This window comes from Grus americana, chromosome Z, assembly GCF_028858705.1.
Source record: "Grus americana isolate bGruAme1 chromosome Z, bGruAme1.mat, whole genome shotgun sequence".
NCBI classification, from domain to species: domain Eukaryota; kingdom Metazoa; phylum Chordata; class Aves; order Gruiformes; family Gruidae; genus Grus; species Grus americana.
In genome coordinates, this window is record NC_072891.1 from 80,933,674 (window position 1) to 80,956,671 (window position 22,998).

Genomic DNA, 22,998 nt, shown 5'->3' on the forward strand with positions numbered 1-22,998 from the left:
TCTGATGGGTGGGTGTCTTACCTCTCAGCGAAGCATGTTGAGAGCAGCCCATTGCTGCTCCGGGTCTGCTGAGTTCACCTGTGGCCATGCACTGGTAGAGGGAGAAGCAGGAAGGATTTCCTGCACCTTTCTTCTCAGTCTCAAACCCCCGCTAAACTGGCACCAACTTTGCTGAAGCGCTTTGAAGTCTTTGGCTGGAATGTGCTGTTGGTATATGGAATGTGTTATGGATGTATGGAATGTGGGGGATATTATTCTTTGTTATTATTGTAGACTCAAGCTGCACTTGAAAGACGTTGAATGTTGACTGGGTTAAATTCAATTAAATATAGTGGCAAGGATCTTAAACTGTCTTGTACACACAATCTCCCTTAATATGAACTAGTACAATGTAGAACTGAAAGCTGATATTAAATATTTTCCATTTTTTATTACAAAAAGCTCTTAAATTTATTAGACCAGAAAAAGTTTCTCCTAGAGGACTTCTTTTCTTATACCATCTAAGAGGTAAATAGTTATACTCCTAGCATTTAAAAGGCATGCTTGCAATCAATTAAAACTCAGGTAAAGGAAGTCTCAGTTGCTTTTAGATAAAAAAAATGTGCCCATGGAAATAGAAGTAACTTGGGGGCCTGATGGGAGATAAAGCTCATTAGCTTGAATTCTGGAAAATGCACTCTAGTGCCGCTAGGAAAGAACACACCCCTGAATGGATTAAGCTGCTTATTTGTATAAGAATACAGTAGTTCTCATTGAGAAAATGTATTGTACAACCAATCCATATACTTCCATGTGAGCAAGAGTGAGGCAGGTGCACAAATTAATGAAGGATACAAGGCATGGTTTTTCTGACAGCCTATGGCACACGGGCATATCCAGGGCAGGTGTTCCAATTAATGAGGAAAATACATTTGTGCATGGGGTAACATCCCTTTTTATGCTACAGAAAGGACCACGCACATGTTTCATAATGGAAAGAGCTTGGGACTTCATTCACTTGAGTGGAACTACAGGCTTTTCTCTTGGCATCGTGACCGTGTTGTGAAAGTGAGAAAGAAAAATAGCCCTGCACTGCGATGTGTTATCACATCAGCAGCTTTCCATTGCGTCAGATAGGGCAGAGGAGTTTTGTCTTTCACTGCAAAAATACAAAACTTGCCATCTCGTGCCCTTTTATGTTCTCTTAGCTCCTACGTATTGTAGTGGTGAGGGCTGGTGCTGTTGCTGGAAGGTAATGGAGTAGCAGCTGAAAAAAACCCCAAACCTGAAGGAACTTTTCAGCTCATAAAGCTTTTATGAGCTGAAAAATGCTTGTGGGGGTGTTGTTTAACAGTGTTTGAGGGGATGCTGGAAACATAACTCTTGTCTGTATCAGGAGTAATTTGCACACCTGCATTTTTTGGAGACATTTAAAAGTCTTTACTTAGTGAATGTTTCAAAGTGCTTATTGGACCCTGGGACTCACAAGAGCTCTGTCTGGTTTCTTGTCCCCTCCAGCTTTGAACGGAATGAAATTGCAGTAACTTGTGCTTTGTAGATGTGGAATTTTATGGAAAGAGGTTACAACCCTTTGTGTTTCAACATGTAGTCCTCTGACATGCATATTTCTGTCTTAGCAGTGTAAGAGGTCATGTGAAATTTGAATGAAAAGCAGAATGGTAATGAGTCATAGTCATAAACCTTAACAAAGAAGGCAGAATAGAGTCTTTTCAGGTCCATCTTAGGCCTTGTCTTAAAATTCATTTAATCCTGTTGTCTTCACAGCTCCTTCTGGAGGGCTGTCCCAGATCGTCATGGCTCTCTTTAAGTCTGATTCTAATATCTAGCCTGAATTGCTTCTTGGCCAGTTTATACCCATGTTTATTCTTGCCAGCATTGTCTTTAGCTTGAATAGGTCTTTTTTCTTCCTGACACTTATCCCTTGATACTTTTATTTCTCTGTTCAGTTATAGAGAATAACCATGTCCCCTTTCAGCCTTCATTTTGCTCACTTCTGAGGGGAATGTGTGCGTGGGAGAGCGGAAATGTGCTGGGAGCATGCTGGGAGGCAAGGCTCTGGCTCCGTTCCGGAGGCTGTGGGTGTCAGGATAGTGCTATGATCAGATCAGATGATGGTGTGGAGGGACAGGAGCAGCATGCCTCGCAACGCCATTTCCAGGCAGCGCCTTGCTTGCAGTAGAGCCAGCTTAAAAGCATGCAGCATGTGGGCTTGTATCTGTCCGCACCTGTACCCACATTGTTCTCTTTTAAGTTATTTTATTTATGCCCACTGGCAAATATCTATCTGGACAGTGTTCTTTGTAGTATTAACACATGTGCTACATGCAATTTTTGGTGTACCTTTCAAAATTTACTTGTATTAATTATTGTGTTAGAGAGACTTCTGCTGAAGGTGAGGAGACTTTGTCTTTTATGTGCTGAAATTATCATTTGTTTTTCCTCAAATGAAAAGTATATGGTATAGAAACCTATTGTTTATGCATAGGACCTATTTTGAATCAAAGTTTCTTGTAAAGGAAAAATGCTATCTTGCATTCACTGCATTCTGCTGCTTTATGTAGTGACTGATAACATACCCAAGAGGATGCATATGAATAGGACTTCCCTGCCTGTGCAAGCTGTTCAGCTTAATTCTTGATATCACTGTCATGCATTTAAGAAAAGAAGAGTTCCAAATTTACCTAAACATTGTGGTGAGCAAAGTACCATTTACTTTGCAAGTGCATTTCATCTTGTATGCATTTGGATGTGGTGTTCTTTGGCTGCAGTTTATTGGTATTGTGCACTAGACTGACCTGAATTAATTTCTGGTGGGATGTTGAAGCAAGAGTAAAAGTGGCCTCACGTGGGCTGAACCAACTTCCCATCTTATTAAATGCAATATCTCTTATTTATTTAATGAAGAGCTGGGCTTTTCTCCTTATTAACTGTAATTTTCGAGCTGACATTAAGACTGCTGCTGGTTCCTCATCAACCCTGGAGGAAGACCCTGAGTGCGCTGCAGTCAATGGACACGGTCTTATTTCAGTGTTTGAATTAGTAATGCAGCCCTTCCTGGTAGTGCTTTGTTTTGAGCCCTGGGCTTGTGCGTTCAGCTAAGAAAGAAAACCACCTAGTGTTTTTGAAACACATTTCCAAATGAAACAGGTTTGTCAATGTCCGATAGCTACTCAAGTCATTTTCATGCCCTGAATGACTGAACTCTCTGTGTTATTCATAAAATCTGGCATAGAGACAGCCAAGCTCTCGTTTTGTCTAGAGTAACTGAAGTGTTAAATGCTTAGTAACATGGCCAGATTCTGATATCATCTTCCACAGTGCAATTACACCACAGCAATTCCAATGAGATGACCGAGAGCAGAATTGTTATGGGGATGTGGGGATGGTAGGTATCAGAACCTCTTCATAATGTTTACAGCTGCTGGTTCATTCAATAATTAGGGGATTTTTTCTTCAGAACAAATTCAGAACATATTTACCCAAACTGATAGACCTGTTACTTAATTAAACCAATTGGAATTTTTCTATATTAGAATACTCGTGTTGTACTGGTGCTGTGGAAGGCTTTTTAAAACAGGTTGGACACTATCACATATAAATCGTACTTAAAATGCAACAACAGTGGTGCCCTGTATGAAAGCAAGCCCTAATAAACAAGTAATTGTAATAAATTCAAGTTTTTGTATTCTGCTCCTTTTTCCAAAACAAAGGAAAAGAAAAAAAAAAAACAAAACACATCCAACAGAGCTGAAACTTGATACTTAGAAAGTTTCACAAGAAGCTAAGACTGTGAATTAATAAGTAGTCTTTAGGCCACTATTGCTGGCTCTTCCTGAAGACTTATTATAGAACAATAATTTCTTTTTTTCACATTCCTTTATAAATTTCCATAGATACAAGGAATAGTGCCCTCACATTAAATACTGTTCAGAGGATGCCTACACATTCCCTACTGTTTTTGCATTGTTTCCAAGGAAACGTCTCAGATCTAGACATAGGGATTACACATTTCTAGCTTTCTTATAGCTCTTTGTTTATTCATGAGAGAAATTAAGGAATTTTATTTGTAGGTACAATGTAGTTTTTCATACTTCTGTTGTGAAGGAGAGGAATCTTTTAGAAGTTTTGTTTATACATGGAGAAAGTCTTAAAAAATCCTATTGCAGAAAAGATGGTCTGTCTTTTACATGGAAACACAATATGAATTAATTTTTTTTAGGAAAGTGGCTTTTTTTGTACCCAGGTTTTCTGAATGTATCCAGATTGTAACAAAACTTAGTACTTGTGATGAGGATATCATCTTTTTTTGCCTCTTTCAGAAAATATTACCTATACCTTTTTACTTTGCATGAAAAGATTCATTGGATATAGTGAAACTGAGTGAAAACAGGATGTGATCCTGGAAATGTAAATAAAGATATTTTTATAAGTGGCTCAAAGGCTAAAGATCTTAATAGAAAATCATTCCCATAAGATGGGTCTCTTGATAATTTGTCTAATAATGGCACTTAAAAAGTATTTGTTGGCTATTCTTTCTTTTTAAGAATGTAGTTTTCAGTGGTCTTTTTTTTTTTGCAGTTGTTCTTTGCATAATTTATATTTAATGATCAAATTAATCCTTGTTAATCCAGCTAGTCTTTTTCTATCTCCCTCTTTTTTGCAAGTAATAATACTCACTGGTGTCTTTCAAGATACTTGTGAATTGTTTCCTGACATAAGTCAGGATATGTTCAGAGGGTCTGCTGCATATTTTGTGTCACCTTTGGGTATGTTGAGCTGAAATTATCTATCTTTTTCTATGCAGTAATTCACATTTTTTTAAAAAAAACTACTCAGTGAATTGTATTAGGACTTGTCTGACCAGTCCCATATTACTATATTTGCTTAAGTAAGGAGAACTCAGTATAAAAAATTCTGTAGAAATTTCTCTTCATTAATAATAAAAGCTGAAATTCCCAAAGAGGAGAAATGTAGTTGGAATTTTGTTCCTGATCAGGAGCAATCTTATCTTCCAGAGGTCTGTGCCTGCTTTGGTATTAGCTCTGCTGCACATCATTACTTTTTTGTTACCAAGCATTAGCTTAAAGAGTGCATAAGAAACTTTATTTTTTAACTTTTTTAACCATAATCTTGGATTTTTCATGTAGTACCTCATCAAGTGAGAGTTCCATAGTTTCAGTGGGACGTTTTTGGCATTAGGAAAAGAATTTCCACGTATATGATGTAATTTTTTTGCCAAAATAACAGCAAAGAATATGCCTATATGTACACAGAGTAGCACTGGGATTTTTTATAAGATTTTATTGTGGGATTTTGTCTAAAGTATTTTTTTCCTTTCTTGCAAATGGTGAGTGAAATGTATCTTGGGTTACTCATGTATTTACTACTAAGGCTTGTAGTGAGTTTCCAGTGATGTGTTTAATATGTACAATATTAAATATTACAAGCAAAATTCTGGAGTCCTTTGGAAATGTTGTGTACACTTGGTCCAAGTGACAGGCAAGGATAAAGACCACAGGATATATCCTCCGGTGAAACCAGATAGTGATAATGGGGTTGTAATGCTGAGTGAACCTGGACAAAGCTTTTCAGTGGTCACAGTGGCTTTTGCCTTAGTGCAGGTACTTCTTTTCACATTTGAAAAAAACAAAGGTAGTGTAAGTTCCCACTAAATTTCTTGGACAACGACTGAATTTGGGTGATGTCATGCCATCAGGGAGAAGGGCACTAATGTCAAACTCATCACAGTGTGGAAATTACTAAATTGCAATAGGAAACAAAGACACTGATGTTTGTTTTTGCTGTTTTGTGGGTGTTGGATGTGGGAGTCCAGTGAGAAACACAGCTGAGCATTGCAGCACATGTAATGGATAAGCAGTTTAGCACTGTATTGAGTTACCAGAATTACCAGGTGACCTAAGAGGGCATAAGCTAGTTGTATACTCTACCCTATGTGAAGTAGGAACACTATGAAAATCAATGAAACTAAAGCATTTCTATGTCTCCAAAATGCTACTCAAGCATTTATTTGTTCTTACCTTAATTGAATTATTTGGCTTCTTTGGCTATATGCTTTTTTCTCAGTTTATTCTGTTCATATTCAGAGCCTGTCAGGTGTGAACTAATTCTGAGTCAGTAGCCATAGAATCATATTAGTATAGGATGGAGTTTGTGCTAATAGGTTTATAATCAAATGTCTGTCCCCTTCTGCCTTATTTTTTTAGTACTGCACGAAGGTTACAACAGGTAGGCATCTATTTTTAGCTACAGTTGGTTGAAAACTTTTGTTCTCAAGTATTGTCCAACAAAAAAGGCTTTTTCAAAAAACGTGTTTTTAAAAACAAATTCATATTTTTCCAAAACAAATGTTCCATGTTTGCCAAGAGAAAAAAAAATAGATGGAAAAAGTTCTGCTTTTAAAAGAAAAATGAAACCATTTCTCATTTTCATATATGCATATGAATATATGGTCAAAAAGAAGCTCATGCTCTGTATGCATTATATGTTCTTTTCCCAGCTCTGAGCAATGAAATGGTTAAATATTTACAGGTATACTGCAACTTGCTCTCAGATAAGTCTTCTCCAGTTATAAGCTTATTCTTAGAGCATCTGCTGCATCAGGCTTCCTTTTCTACCTTTCTGGGCAACGTGGTCTAGTGGAGGGTGTCCCTGCCCATGGCAGGGGGCTGGAACTAGATGGGCTGTGAGGTCCCTGCCAACCCAAACCATTCTGTGATTCTATGATTCTATGATTCTGCTCTGCTCTTCTTTCTATTTCATCTGCTGTTCTCATGTCTCTGCAGAGTTCAGGAAAGTGTGAGGATCAAAGGCACCCCAAAAGTTGATCCAGGTAGAAATTAGGTATTAAAATACTGTTTGGTACATAATTTTTGAAAGGCTTTCAAGCACATGGTGCTGCACTCCTTTTCCTAGAACTGTGTTTGAAAGACACTCACGCTTGTGTCATTCCATCTGCAGCACTGGGGATTTTACAGCCTTATGTTGATTTAACTGACAATCCAGTTTATCCCTAGGCTCCTTTGGTTATTTAATTCCCAAAGTAATCATGTTTATTTACACCTATAGCTAAATTTCACATTTTTTCAGCTTTGGTTTGGTTTTCCTTCCTTCCTTCCTTCCTTCCTTCCTTCCTTCCTTCCTTCCTTCCTTCCTTCCTTCCTTCCTTCCTTTTCCTTCCTCCCTCCCTCTCCCTCTCTCTCTCTCTCTTTTCCTTCTTTTTTCATAAATATGCAGCCACATATATAAACATTGCTGTCTGTCTTAGATCTTGGACATTTGAATATTTTCTGGTTTTATTTTTGCCACATAAAATTCCTCCTTTGAGACAAATTAATTAGATTAAGAAAGAAAATTTAGCAGATGCCTACTATGTAAACCAACCGTTGTTACTCCTGCACTAATATGATATCAACCTAATTTTTTCCAGATCTGCCATATTAAGGAGCATACTGTAAGTTTGCTCCTAAAGCCAAATATTGTTGACATTACTGGAGAAAGGGACCGGGGAAGGAATATTCATTACAGGCCATCTCACCTCTGAGCAGCCACAGGAGCAATCAAATGGTGGACATCTGCTTCAATATTGTAACTGTAGTATTTTGACTTTTGCACAGAATTTTTGTTGTGACAAATTGGTTTTGTTTCTTCTGGGAGGGATCACACTCTTCCCACATTAGTAGGGCCAGAACTGGTTCCTTCTTTTTCCATCTGCAAATTAGCAGAAGCATTTGAGGTTGCCCCAGTGTAACACAGTGTAAGTGTAACCAAGGAATGGCGGTGAAGTGGGCTAGGAAAGGGCAAGACTGATTGATATCTTGTGTTTCCACCTCAGTCATGGAATACCACACATGAGATCAAGGCTGGAATCGTTTTGGTGAGCAGTTGCTTTCCTTCCCAGCCAGTTATTCTGTTTACCACCTGACCTGGTGAGTTGTCCCATGGAGTTGCTCTTTTCTATATATATATTTCCAGACAGACCAGCTAATCCAGATACCGTGTGACTGCACAGTCTGACTCTTTGCTTTGTTTAGGATTTCAGCTGGAGACAATGATTTATTACTTGCCAGTTGTTTGGTTTTGGGTTGTTTAGCCCTGCAGAGTTTTAGAATTGTCTTCTCTGTAGGCAATAAGTAAAATGTTGTCGTTGGAAGGATGCTCGTGTCAGGGACCGCTCAGGAGGAGACACCGCTGGCTGGAATGTCATTTTCTTAATGACGTATTGGAGTAGAAAGGAAGTGGGAATAGTTGTCCTTAGAATATTGTATAATAACCAGTCATTATCCAGGGAATTGCATCCTGCGCTAGCTGGGGCTTAGACTTGACACTGCATGCTGCCATTTTTTTAACAACTTGACATTTTACTCAATCTGTTTTTTCTTAACAAGTTTACCGCTGCCTCGGGAGGGGGGAACACAGGAAGCAATGAGGCTGACGGAAACACCAGAGATTGCCAGAAGGCTTCATGATATGCCTTTATAATAAAATGGTTCCTTTATTTCTGACATGGTTTTTGCATCATCATGTCTATTAATTTAAAATTTGGCAGGGGTGTTTAAGCGCAGCCATGCAGGCCAGAGCCCTGCGCAAAACAGATGTCCACATAAGTGACATCCACTTTCCACAGGTGTTTCTGGTCATAGCCAACAATTCTGTCACGAGGGAGCTTGGGGGAATGGCATAGCTGTAAAAAGACTGCCGTTTAGGAACACGCCAGCAATTGATACTCGGGTTTTCAACAGGGCTGTATCTTGCATGGAAACAGAGACACCCAAATATGGTAAAGCAGGCTGGGTAAGTGAATTTGAGTAGGCAAGACTGACCACCCACCTTGAATTACTTTCAATTCCTGCCCAGCCAGCTGTGCAAAAATTAATCTTTTCAAATATTTTCTTCCAGAAATTTACTTGAGTAGTTAAGATTTTTATGCAAGGTCAATTTATATATGATTTTTTTTTTTTTTACTGCTGCTGAGATTGAAAAAATGCAAACTTCTCTTTTGACTGTCAGAGAGAGAACAAAATGTAAATTTTGATAAAATTTAGAAGGTAAAAACACCCCCAAACCTATTGACAGTGCCCTACATCCTTAAGCATTTCTAAAGGGAGCCAAAGTTAACAAAACTTTTAGAAATATATATCCTGCTGGGGAACATTTTTAAGTGAACTAAATAAAGCCTTTTGTTTATTTCGACTGAACAGTAATCAAGAATTGGATTTCACTAGACCTCATCATACATACTAGTCATGTTAATGTGAGGTAGAAGGATTAAAATATCAAAAAAAATTAATTATTTCTGGACCTTTCTTTGTTGTCTTTTACTTACGTGTGTATAATAGTAGCCATGTTTCTTTAACACCTTAGGCCAGCTCCTTGGCAGTATTCCCACCTTTTCCTGATGGGGAACATGGGGTACGCCTGAAGCACTGTTACACTTTGACGGTGCTTAGGTAGGTTAATGATATTACAAGATGGCACAAGTTAGAGGAACTGCACATACCGAAGGCTGACACTTGGAATTTTCCTTCAGCAGGAAACGTCTGTATTTCAAAATCTTATTTCTTTTGAAATGAGATGAAAAGAACAATTAAAAAAATCCCTTTTCTATGAAACAAAATGGCCCAAAAGATGTTATCAGAATGGTTTATTTCTGTAAAATTGAAGCTTTCTGTTTCAATTTAAATGTAATACTTTAAGGGAGGGAAAAACCTAAATACAAAGGTTTTTAAACAAATGAAATTAAAGAGGCTGGGCTTTTTTTTTTTTTTTTGTATGAGGGCCATCTTGTCAGATTGCTTCTTTACTTCTTCAGTATGCTTTTAAAATAAAATATATTCAATGAGACTGACACATTCCTGTGGAATTGGTTGAGCTTTGTTTCACTGGAAGAGTTTCAGCAAGCCGTAGTCATAAAACTGCTTGAATCCACCTAGACTGCAAACCCTGGCAGGGCTGAGGTTCAGGGGAGTCAATATCTGACATAAAGCTATTTAAGTCTTTCCTCATGCTAGATCCTCTCCCAAGCCCAGATACGAGGCTTCACTGGACTTTCAGAGGGTTTAAATAAACCGACTTGAATCTCTTCTACTTTGAGAACTCCTAAATATTTTCCAGGTAAAGTGGAGACACCTGTTGGCTGAATTTAAGTCTGCTGACTGTAGGCTGGCTCTTCGCAGGTCACCTTTGCAAACCTGTCAGGCACGTCCCACAAATCTGCAGGGATTTTGGGATAACACATTAAAGCCATTTTTTTAGGTTATTCAGAGTCTTAAACACAGTGTACATATTTACTGAATTATTCTGTGTATTGTCAGTTTGCATCCGTTTTTCTTAGCAGCTTCAATCTGCAGCATACTGTAAGAATGTACAAAAATGAGGAAGATAGCCTTCGGTCTCCATTGCTGTCAGTGTGCTTTTCTTAGCATATTTTTACAATCTATTCCTGCAGTGACTTTCTCAGAATAATGTTTTTTGAATGAGCAAGGGTCTGATCAATAGCTGCTATGAAGCTTGAGACATCTGACTTGAGTTGTCGTTTAACAGCCTATCTAAGCGGATGGTCTGTCCTTCCATGATGAGCTGAACCATTGTGCTAACTCCTAGGTATGAGGTGTTTTGCAGGTCCTAGTCCAAGACACCTCTGACCTTGATCTCAGAGCATCCGATCAGTCGGAGGTGACGTTTAAGGCTGTTGCCAGGGAGTGCAAGTTTATCATCATGTGTGTGATGGGAGGCTTCTGCAGGAGGTGATGACCGTGGTACCGTGCAGGCCAACTGTAGTAAAGAAGAGGAGGTATATAAAAATAAACATAGAGTACATATCTTTGGGGAAGAAACAAGGTGACCTAACATGGCAAATAGAGTAGTTAACAAGTATGCAAAGGGATACACACACATACAGATTTTCTCAATTTTTATCTTAAATTATTTATTGCTTTTCTCACTGAGCCAAACGTTTTTTATTTTCATTGCAAGTTACCGCATTAGCTCTTTCACAGTCATCAAATGTTGCATTTGCAGAAATTTGATACAAAACCACATATATGTAATATTTTAATAACATTTTAGTCATTCTATGGTCTAAATTCACCCTGATATAATTCTGTTGAAGCCAAAATGAAAATTTTCAGGTTAGGTAGAAATTTTCAGGTAGGAAGAAATTTGACTAATGTAAACTATTTTTGTTTTTTCATGCTAACCTGTCTTGTTATGGCTTCTTGGTAGTGAACGTTCTGGAGTTTGTGATAGTGTCACATTATGCAATGGAACACATGCTTTCAAAACAAACAGTCCAAAATGTTTTTGGTCTTCTTTTTAAATTCTTTTTTCAATTTTTAGTTCTATTCTAATCAAAATATAGGGCCTGATTCAAAGCTGACACAACATTTCATGAATCTTTCTGTGAATTTCACGGATTTATCAGACCTGAGTCCTTCCACAAAAGACTGAACTCTTACTTCTCACAAGCAACTCAGCATGTTGCTCTGAAGCAATAAATGGACAAATTGCAGGAATATATAGGTGAAATTCTGTCATCTGCAGGAAGCCAGCTTGGATGTTAACAGTCCCATTTTGAATGCGACTTCACGAAACCAGGCTAAATCCAGGAATCTTCTGAATTAAATATTTTGGGTTTTGAAAGTTTGGAAAACATCAGAATGTGTTTTCTATTTAATTATCCATTAATTCTTCTTCAGCCACTTATTTGAATGTTTTTGAGACTGAAAATGCTTTTTACTGCCTACCTCCTGAAAAATTATCTTGGAAAAGCCCTTTAGGGTTCTTTGTAGAATATTAGAAGTCTTCTCAAGAAAAAACATCACTACATCTTATATATTTTTCGGATATGCAGAAGTTAGCTTGTCCCTCACTACCATAGAGGCAACTTTTATATTTGATCCAATGAAAAATTAATGTGGATTTAGAATCAATTGTTATTAGAAGGATTGTAATGGAAATTAATGTCACCTCAGTCACTGCGTGTATGCATAACAGCAGTCAAGTCTTCTTGCGGCTAAAAAGGGCCCTGTAGCCAGGGGGATTTCCATTCTTACACAGTTGACTGTTACTGAGATAAATGCCTATTCCACAGAGGTAATTTCAAACATCTAGACATATTAAATGGATTAAGAATCACTCTAGGCTGCATATACACTCATCCACCTATCTATTCCATCTCTATTTCAGTGCATACCTCATCATTTTCCTCAGTATGAGGCTTTACTGATAAATCTCCCTTAGGACTTGTTTGGATTGGCAATCTGAACTGACAAACCTTGGTTTTACTACTTCTTAGCTACTTGTTTTTACTTTCTTTTTCTTGGAGTCATAGTAACAAAGTGTGTTTTTGAACAAGTGCTCCCTTTGGCTTGTTTACCATGATAATGTGTGAACTATTGATAAACAAATTTAGGAGCCAAACTCCTTTTCTTTAAAGTCCTCATTTTGTCTCTTTATTAATAGTCTCAGGTCTGTATGTCTTTACCTACAGCTGGAATGGACATGAACATAAATGGGGGCACCATATGTCAGCTGCATCTATCCAGTTTAAAACTATTACAAGTGTTTATGTGTTTGCCCTAAGGATCTAACAAACCAGTTCAACAGATAAGACTTTTCCCTTCTGTATTCATGTTTAATGGTAGCACTTAGACTTTCATCCTAGTGTCTTGCTTATTCTCAGAGGACAAGGGTATATGTTATATGTGCTATGTTACATAGATCATTGGATATCTCTGGGGTTTAAGAGAATTTTCCATAGCTGTTAACCCTGAGCATTGGCAACTTGATTGCTAACACTGAATAATCAAAGCTCTAGAAAGCAGAAGAAGTTCTAATAAAAAAAATTAATTCAATTGGATGCTTTATTATTTTCTTAAAAGCTGGTTATTTTTTTCTTGGAAAAAACCCCAACCCAAACCAAACCAAAAATGCTTAGTATTTAATGAAAGAGCCTCCTGAAAGTTTATTATTGGAATATCATACCTTTAGCTAAAGTTCTTTTATGTGGATCTTTGTGGCATGTGAGATCTTGAAAAAGCTAACAAAGTAAAAGTAAAGTCTGATAGAGATCTTTGTGTATGTAAAAATTTGTATATGTCTTCTAGGTGAATTTGGAACAGATGTTGTTCATTAAATTTATTACCTACCATAAATGATTTACCGTGAGCTAGTAATTTGAGGGAGTCCCAGGTGTGCACTGCTAAAAAAATAATACACTGGTCAGAACTTGTTAGTCATGGTACCCTCCTACAGATTACAGCCTATCCAGTCCCATCCAGGTTTTATAATTTTTTTAAATGTATAGTTCTGTGTAAAAGCATGCTACATGCTTTGTGCACACAATCCTAACAGCTGTGTATGAAATCACAATTAATCCTTATGCCACATTAGTCTATATACCATGTTATTTATACCTATTCCTTCATAAGCTGTGCAAGCCCCATCTCTTGCCCATGCACATTTCTATACATAGTTCCCTGGTTCTGTATATTGGTGCGGTTATTTTATAGTGAATTTACTGAGAATCAGAAACTGCCAGAGCTCCTTAGCAGCTTTGACTTTCCATTCCCCTTTCGGTTATTGGATTCCCATGTATTTTTGCATTCACAGTTTTGAAAAGAAGGTGTACAATTCTGTGTCAATTAGAGCTTCTACTTTTATGACGATTCCTCAATGTGACTAGCGTTGCTGTTTGCTAAAATCTGTGGATTCTGAAACTGACATTCTTAGACAAGTTTCTCCACCTCATATTGCAAGTCTTGGACAAATGACTAAATTCTTGCTTTTCTGCTTGACGAAAGTTTGAAAGGGAGATCTGGGAAAACTCAAATAAATGGCTGCAGAACTTGTATTTTTCTGTGGCATTGGGCAGCCTCTGTAAATATTTCTAACCTACTGGAGGAAGGAACAGGGAGAAATTCTCTATGGCCATTGCATAAAACAACTCCCAACAAGCACATGTGAGGGAGACAGAACGTATTTCAATTCCGTAGTCATCTAATAGAGCTGTCATAGCACAAAGTAAACACTAGGCTTCATTGGGGCAATACAGAATAGCCAGGCAGAAATGAGGATAAAACCAACCTTTCTTTCATTCCACTGGGAACACTGAGCTTAGTGCTGTAGAAACTGAATATTTTAGTGGAAATACACAATGCTGAAGGTGATTTATTCTCTGTAAGGTTGACATGGATCTTAATTTTTCCCAAGCCGTTTAACAATTAGATCAAAGCCTTGGATTCAGGGTACCTTATAACGTGTTCTTTCTAAAACAGAGCTGAAGATGCCATTTACTCTTCAGTTGGAGGTTTTTTTCCAAAACGAAGGTTCAGTACTATTTCGTGAGTTTAGCTGTAAACACAGCGTGGGATATTAGGACATTAATTGTCAATAGAGTTGCAATGACCTTTTCAAGACCTACATTGCAGTCAGTTTGCACAGACAAAACATCACAAACCTCTCACAGTGCTCTGCGTCACTCATTTTCCAGAATGATCACCTGATTACTCATCTCTGAGGGCTCAGTAGTCATAGAGGTTTAATGATGTTCGTATGTAGGGGAATTACTTCAAACTAATGAAATATTTTACCTGTCAGGTTCTCATTTTTTTACAGCTTGTAAATAGTTTTAATGAGGAAGATTTACTTAAAAATTGCACTCTGTTGTATGCTGGGTATGCCTGACTACCTGCAAATACTCTTTGGGGAGCAATCATTGCTGACAGTGCTGTAAGACAGGAGTCCGGGATGCTGGTTCAGATCCTTTACCAGCAGACGCAGACAAAGGTCCATCAGCTACAGCAGCTTATACCAGCAAACAGTAATTTTACTTTGGACAAAACAGCTATAAACATAGACTCAGAAGAAAGATACATTCATGGAATAAGATTTCAGTGCAGTTTCCAGCTTCAAGTCGGTCAACCAAGCTTGAAATGTGGCTTTTTTCTGAGTCTGTTGTATTTGTATCCATTTTACTTTTATTTTATTTTATTTTATTTTATTTTATTTTATTTTATTTTATTTTATATGAGGATATAGAATCATAGAATCATAGAATGGTTTGGGTTGGAAGGGACCTCAAAATTGTCTGGAACAGAAGGTTTGAAGTAATGTTTGTGTTGAGAGTGCACATTTAAAAAGTGTCTATGGAATTTGGGATCATAAATCTTAGAGGAATTCATGAGGGCTTCTGCAGCTAAAACCTTGTCTACTTAGAACTTCCTTCCTTCTCTTTATCTGCTTGGCCACCTAGAGAAAAATTGAAAGGTTTGTGATCTGTGGGAGTGTGTCAATAATTCAAAGTGAGTGGCAACAGAAGAAAATAGCTGGACTTCACTAATGGTACTGGCTGAATGGTGATTAAGTTTTGAATCTGGGATATTTTTTCTTATTTGCTTCCTACTGCTTTATAATACCAAATAGCAACAACTTTGTCAAGTGAGACTTCATTTACTGACCTGGGGTCCAAGTGTAAAGAATAGAGCAATTGGTGTAGTTTTTGTGGTGTTTCTAGTAAGTTGAATTACTCTATATCGAGAATAAATGGAGTTGCAGAGGCATATTCTATATGTCCTATCTTATTTTAGACTTTGTGTTGCTTAGCTTTGTCTAAGTTCAATTTATGGTAAAGGTTAGCTAGTGTCTCAAATCCATGGAAGCACTTGCTGCAGGTTGGGACCAGAGTCTTTTGATCTAAAAATGATTTTCATCTTGTCCATTTCTTATCTCTGCTGAATAGAGTAGGATAAGTTAGCTCAGGTGTGTGTTTGGTAGTAAATACGCATGGCAATTGACAGTATTACATAATCAATGTGTTTCATATACACAAGGGCTTCAACTAGGAAGTCAAACACTGTGGCAGCATTTAACTTTGTGTCAATAGAAAAACATACTGAATTTACTCAGTTTTATTTTAATTTTTTTATTAATTTTTTTTGTTCTCCGATGGATTGCTTGTACTTCATATGTCTTCTATAATGCACAACCATTGCTGTCACTTAGGGATTATGAAAAGCTCTCTTTTTTTTGCAGATCATCCGGTGAATGAATTTTTGGATCTGTTCAGTCGCCACATGCTTCCCCATGCAATAGATGAACCCCACACTGATGCAGAATCAACTCAGACTGAACCCTGTACTTCAGACTCTGTGCAGGATTCATCTGAATATTTAATATTGGATCCTTTCTTTCCAAACTTGGTAGAGTTTGAAGAAGAGGAAGACTGTGAAAATACTACTGATGTTACAACTCCTCCAGCTTTGCAGTTCATTAATGGAAAGCAACAAGTTACTAGTGCACCTAAGAGCACAAAAACTGAGGAAGCGAGAAGTGACCAAATTGAAAGCGTTGCACATTCCAAAAATGTAACCTTGTCTCAAATCAATGAAACAAACACATTTATAATACCTGAAACTGAAGCTTCTGGTACTGTGCAACCAAGCAAAGCTGGAGAAGTAATAGGGGCATTTGAAGTTACACAACCGACAGCAGATGTTGCAATGTTAGAACCTGTTTATAGTGGTGAATCAGAAGTTGCCACAACAGATAAATCCATAGCCATTACTTCTTCATATGAGCAGTCTCTGCAAAAAAATGAGACCGTAACATGGCATGGAACTGAGGAGAGCTCTATTAAAGATACAAAAAACTTGCTTTTTATTACTAGTGAATCTTCTGGAGAGGGCTCCACCGACTCTGATTTATCCAGTTCTGTCTTCTCAGAAACTGTGACAATGTCAAGAAAGGAAGATGATGAAAAAAATTCTGGTACAACTTCTGCTCCTGATGCATTTACTGTGGAAAGTTCTGCTGTAACTGCTTCTCTGGATGCAGTTTTTAATACTGCTACGGTAGGCGTAGGTGTGAAAGACCTTATTCCAGAAGATGCAACGCCTGCTCCAGTAGATCATTATAAATCAACTATTAAACTTAATGCAAATTCACCTGTTGAAAATCTTCTGGAAACAAGTAGCCATACCGCAAAGCCTGAGTTGAGTGCTGCTTCTTTTATAGTTCTAGAAGGCTCTGGAGATGTAGAAGAGGACATCACTATAACTTCAGCCATGACAACGGAAACAGCAGCAACAGAAACACTTACAATGAAAGATATTTCTTTGGGCTCTGGCACAGTACTGCCAACAGAAATTTCTGTAACCATTTCAGGAATCACCTCTGCTTTGCCTAGAGGAATAAGCACTCTTTATTCTGCTTTTGATAAAAGTTCTGAAGTAACTGTTGCCACCAATTCTATGTCAGAGTTTATTACGGAAAAAGTAGTCGCCAGCTCTCTTGTAACTGAAAAGAATATAGAAGATGAAAAAGACACACAGACCACTGTTTATTCAAGTCAGGAGAATTCAGCTACTGCTGCAGAGGAAAATTTGGAGTTGAATGAACTTGGGAGCACTACTAGTGAAATCAGAACTGTAAGTCATGAGCCCACTCTGCTCGGAAAAGCAGTACCGGTAACGGGTACCATGAGTTCTGAAATCAAAAAGGTCACTACCGTTCCTTTCTTGAGAGAGAAGAAGCTCTTTCTAAATGAAGGATCAGCAGAAGAACCAGCAGACATATTTTCAGGGGGTCCCACAAGAAAAGTGGTAAGTACTGACTCCCCGTTTATTGATCCAGGTTCTGGAGACATAGATGTTATCATTGAGTCTGCTACTTTGACTTCAGTTCCATTAAGGCCTATCACTGAAACACAAACAGAAAAGTATGAAGGAAATGTTTACAGCATAGATGATGCTTCACTGAAGAATGCAACCACAGAATATGAAGAACATGCAAGACCAGATGAATCAGCAATATCAGTTTCAAGTACTGTGTCATTTGTCTTGACAAAGGAGTCTGGAGTTGCAAGTCAGACGTCCCAGGATGTGTTTAGTACAGGAAACCTAGGAGAACAAAACCAGGAAACAGAACCAACTTACACAGTTCCTTCTGAAATAAAATCTAGTCCTGGTTCTAGAAAAGATATGATATCTCATGTTGCACCAGGAGTTAAAACTGAAGATCTGGAAACAAGTGAGGTAACATCATCTCCAGAATCAGTGGGTAGTAACAGCCCTCATGACATCATGGTGACACACGCTACCGGTGGTATAAAAGCAGTAGCTGAATCTACAGAAAGCAAAAATGCAAAAGTTAGTTCTTCAACTGTCTCATTAGGCAAGATTCTCCTGATTGAGCATGGCTCTGGAGAAGAATTCAAAGGTGACAGCAGCACCACAAAATTAATGTCTAATGGACCTACTGAAGAAATACTTGGAAGTCATTTGTCTTTCCTTGATCAGGGATCTGGAGAAGCAGACACATTCATTGAAACGTTTGCAAAAACAGCAGTTTCACCCACTGGGAGACCAGAAACAGGAGATAAATATGATGAAAAAGTTGGCAGCACACCATCTATGGATCATGCCTTCACTACCGAACCTGATCAGCTAGTCACAAGTACTGAACATGAAGTAACCACAATGGGAACTGTAACTGATGTAAGAATGGAGGAGAAAACAATTGATGAACTGGCAGTAAGAGCTTTTACTACGAAGATTCCTTTGATGGAAGACATACATTCTGGGGAAGACAGGCCAAGGGAAATTTCACCAAAAGCTATGGAATCTTCTGAAGAAACAACAACAGACCCATTCTTTAAAAGTACACAGGCTAACTATGAACATCCAGGATTTTTCAATGTTCCAACTGTCAGTCCGTATTCAGAAGAAAAGGAATTAGAAACTGAATCTGTTAAAATTCTTTTGCCATTTAATGATGACAGAGTAACTGAGCCTGTAAAGATTGAAAGGAAATACATAAGCTCTCCAGTTACAGATATAGAGCAAGAGGAGGAGTTGGTACAAAATATTTTCCCTACGAAAGATACTCCCAGATCACTCCTGACACCTAAAGAAGAAAAGCTAACAAATAATGAGCTCATCGGTGATCCATTATTTTCAGGACAAGGATCAGGAGACGACCTTGCTGTTATTCCTTCTGTAGTGCCATTGGCTGTCAAAGAAATCATGAGTACTTCAAGTCCTCAAACTTCTCATCCTGCAAGTATGGCACCCAAACTTTCAACTGACAAGACACAAGACTTTGAAAGAGGAAGCACTGACTCAAATGATGAAGTTAATGGAGGAGTTACAAGTGCTGTAACTGAGCTGCTGTCAGAAACAGAACACCAGTTCCCCAGCTCAGTGATCACCAGTTCTCCAGCTTTAGCAGAAGAGAGTTCAAAGAGCTTCAGCTCTAAAGAGATTAAAGAGATGACACATTATTTTGTTGTAATTGAAGAACCTCACAATAAGGAAACTGACTATAGGAGAGGAGAAAAAGAAACAAACAGGACAACAGCTACTTCTAAAGCTGTTTCTCAAGAGGAAACTTCACATTTGCTGATTGAAGATGGTGTCACTCCTGTTTCTGTAATACTGAGTGGAACTCCTAATCTTGAAACGGAAGAATTGCTTGTAACATCAACAACAAAAATGCCAAACAGAGTATTACCTGAAGGCTCCGGAGAAGGATCTGGCTGGGTTGGTGTTTTGGATTCATCTTCTCCTGATATCTTTACTCATTTGTCAATACCCCCTGTGTCAAAAGTAGAACTAAATGCTTCATCTAGTGTTCCTGGGGAAGTTTATTCTGAAGTTATGACAACAGAGGCACCAACAGATAGATCACAGACTGTGATCACAGAACTGGCATCCATTTTTACAGAAGAAAAAGAGATCGTGGCAAGTCCGTCTGCTGTTCAACCAAAGACAGCTACATCAGAAGAACTAACAAGTGATACTGGGATATATGACAAAATTATTCCTGTGATTGATGATAAAAGAGGTGTTATACTGAATGTTTCTGTTTATGGTGATATTACACTAATTGAAGAACGACTTCAAATCCCATCAGAAGAAACAACTATTATAGACATGGATCACTCAAAATCAATGCCTGAGGATATAATAAGTGTGCAGACAATGCCAAATCCTGTCAAGCAATCAACACATGGCAGTGATGATATCATGACAGCTGAAGGGGAGAAATACGATTCAACACCTAAATTTTCCATAACCAAAAAGACAACACTTGGATCTGGTGACAGTCTTTCTTTGACTACTTCCAGTCAGTCAAGTAGTGAATCAGTAACAGCTGGGCACAGACCAAAATCAGATGACAAGGATTTTGGTTCAGGGAGTGCCATGAAGTTTGCAACAGAAACTCTTGTCACTACTGAACCCTCTGAACTGGGCATTTTCCTTCCTACAGTACCATCACTGGCAAGCCCTCATGTGCCTCATGAGTCTAAACATGTCGTAACAAGCACAACAGAAGACACCTACGAGCTGAATACTTCAGCAAACAACCGAGTAATAGCAGATCACAGTGAAACAATCTCTGTCTCTGGCTTTTCTGGAATGGGCCAAGAAAACCTGGATGATAAGCAGCCTGCGGTTCCTTCTCTTACACCAGTTTTAACTACTGAGGCAGAAAAGGCTTTGACAACTGACCTGCTTGATGTAAGTATTGTCACCACACAGCATACATCCCAAGTGACAACTGTATCATCAAGCAAAAATGAAGAAAAGCATCCTACAGTATACACAAGCACAAAATCTGCATCGGCAGAGTATCCAGAAACAGATTCAGTGAGCTTTTATTCTGTACCTCAAACTCCTAAATCCTCAGTAACTGTTCAGTTAGTTAATGGAGCATCTGAGTATCCTGAGGTAATCATTCCAAGTACACCATCGTCATCAAAGGATTCAAATCAGTCTGATCATTCATCAAAAGGAACCTTCAAAGAAGTTAGTTCTGATATTGCGGCAACGTATAAACCACCCACTACAGAGCTTCTTGACAGGACAGAGTCTTCTCTGCTGGAGTTTTCTCCCAAGCCTGTTTCAGAAAGCACAACTACCGAAAGTACTCCTCTCTTTACTAGACTTGTAACAGACAGGACAGAGGAGACAGAAACCTCTGTAACTGATTTGGCTGTTGAGGAAGAAGCTACTGTTTCTGGAGACTCTCCATCAATACATATCTTCCCTACTGCTTTTCTGAATTTTGGAGAAAGAGCAAGCACAGATGTTCTGAAAGTTAGCACAGTAACAGTTGAAGCTTCTTCAGGGAGACTGAACAGCCCCCGTCAAGAAGATGACAGGAGTACTGAGAGAGAGATCCCATGGCTTTTTTCCACACCTGTTTCAGATTCACCCAGTAGTATTGAAAGTGAAGTATTTAAACCTGACCAGGAAGCAGTTACAATGCTAGCTTCATCTTCACAACCTTTGGACAGAAGCACGGAAACACAATCAGCTTTGTTTGGTCCAGAGGAGATCACAACAATTTATTCTAACATTGCAACAAGCAGCACTGCCCCTGGAAACAGTCAATATCAAAATGAGCTGTCAACAACAAGCTCTGAGGAGCCAAATACTCTTGAACTTGTAACTTCGTCATTTTCCCTTCCGGAAGTCACTAATGGATCAGATTTCCTGATTGGCACCAGTGTGGGTTCAGTTGAAGGCACAGCAGTGCAAATTCCAGGTAACATCCAAATATGATCACTGTCGTATATGTTTGTTGTGATACTTGTAAATGTGTTTCTTAACTCTGATAAGAGGTATGACAATCAGAGCACCGTGTGAAATAACACAGAACTTGTGAGCCTCAAGCTGTGAAATCAGCATGACTGTAACCCATACAAGGTGAAGGAGGATGGGGTTACCAAAACTCAAGCTTAGTGACTTTTGCTGAGTGTTTGCATCATGGAGCTCTGGATCAGACTTGAGGTGACCAGCCAGTTCTAAAAGACAGGAAGGTAACATTGATTGTGGTAGAGAATTCAGCTGTAATTATTTAATTTTCCAATTTCCAGCAGATAATTTTGTCAGATAGCTTTTTGGTGTTGGCATAATCATAGTACTTGTACAATTGCTTTATAGGAAGGGTTGTTTTACAACATCTTGCAATTGACTTAGAGAGCAAATCTAGTGTGCGTTTTAGGATCCGAATATCCTATAAAAATTAACTTCTCTTAACTTACAATATAACTTTCCAGACAAGAGAAAACTGAGACTTCACATTTTCAGCCTGTCTGTAGCTTTAACTGGTTGATACAGTGACTGTCTCTTACAAATTACAGATCTTTTTGTTAGACATCACTTGCCACATTTTGTTTTCCATAATGGTTATTAGGCACCATTTCACCAAATACACAGATGATGCAGGTAGGGTCAGCATGAGTAACGTTGCTTCAATTCATATTTTATCTAGATATAGCTGAGGAAAGAACTGAACTGACTTAATTTTATAGGTTTTTCTATTATTTTTCCTCAAATAATCCAGGTAGCTGTCAATTTGAAAATGTTTACTTGCAAAATATCCAGTCTGTATACCCATTTTGTAAGTTTTCAAAGCCAGTGCGTTCTTCTTGTATCCCAGAAGGACTGTCTTCATGATTTTCCTCTAACTCTGAGTAGCTAGTACTTACAAATGATTATCTAGTGCGTACTTCTTTGTGTGAGTGATTACCTCTAGGCATTACATCAAATGCAAATACCTAGGTATCTAAACTCAATTGAAATAAACATCACTAGAAGGCATAAAGCTCTGCAAGGAAAAGCTATTTAAACGAAAAGTCCCATAACAACTGAAGATTTCACAGCAGGTAAGCTTTTCTCTTAATGTTTAGTTAGTTATGAATGTATTCAGTATCTTTATTTGTATTTTTGAAATGTATTTTTAAGGAAGATACATGGGAAATATGCATGTGTGAAAATATCCTTTCAAAGAAATAAGACTTTGTGGGCATTGATTAAATATAACAAAGTGAAACAACAGCAGCTAGCCAGTATGTTCTGTGTACCCAATCATTCTACATAAACTAACCCTGTTCAAAAAAAAAAAAAAAAAAAGGCATTTTCCATTCATTTTGCTTATGTTTAACTGATTTCAGCTATAATTAATTGTCATGTC

The 22,998-nt window shown here is 38.1% G+C and overlaps 1 protein-coding gene across 2 annotated transcripts in view; it reads left to right on the plus strand.

The window, feature by feature from the left end:
- The window catches only part of VCAN (versican), a 114,273-nt gene that overhangs the window by 60,144 nt on the left and 31,131 nt on the right, over positions 1-22,998 (plus strand). For both annotated transcript variants that reach the window (XM_054809554.1, XM_054809555.1), the window contains exon 8: positions 16,051-21,567. In XM_054809554.1, the coding sequence (XP_054665529.1) occupies positions 16,051-21,567 (5,517 nt within the window). The remainder of the gene's footprint in view (positions 1-16,050; positions 21,568-22,998) is intronic.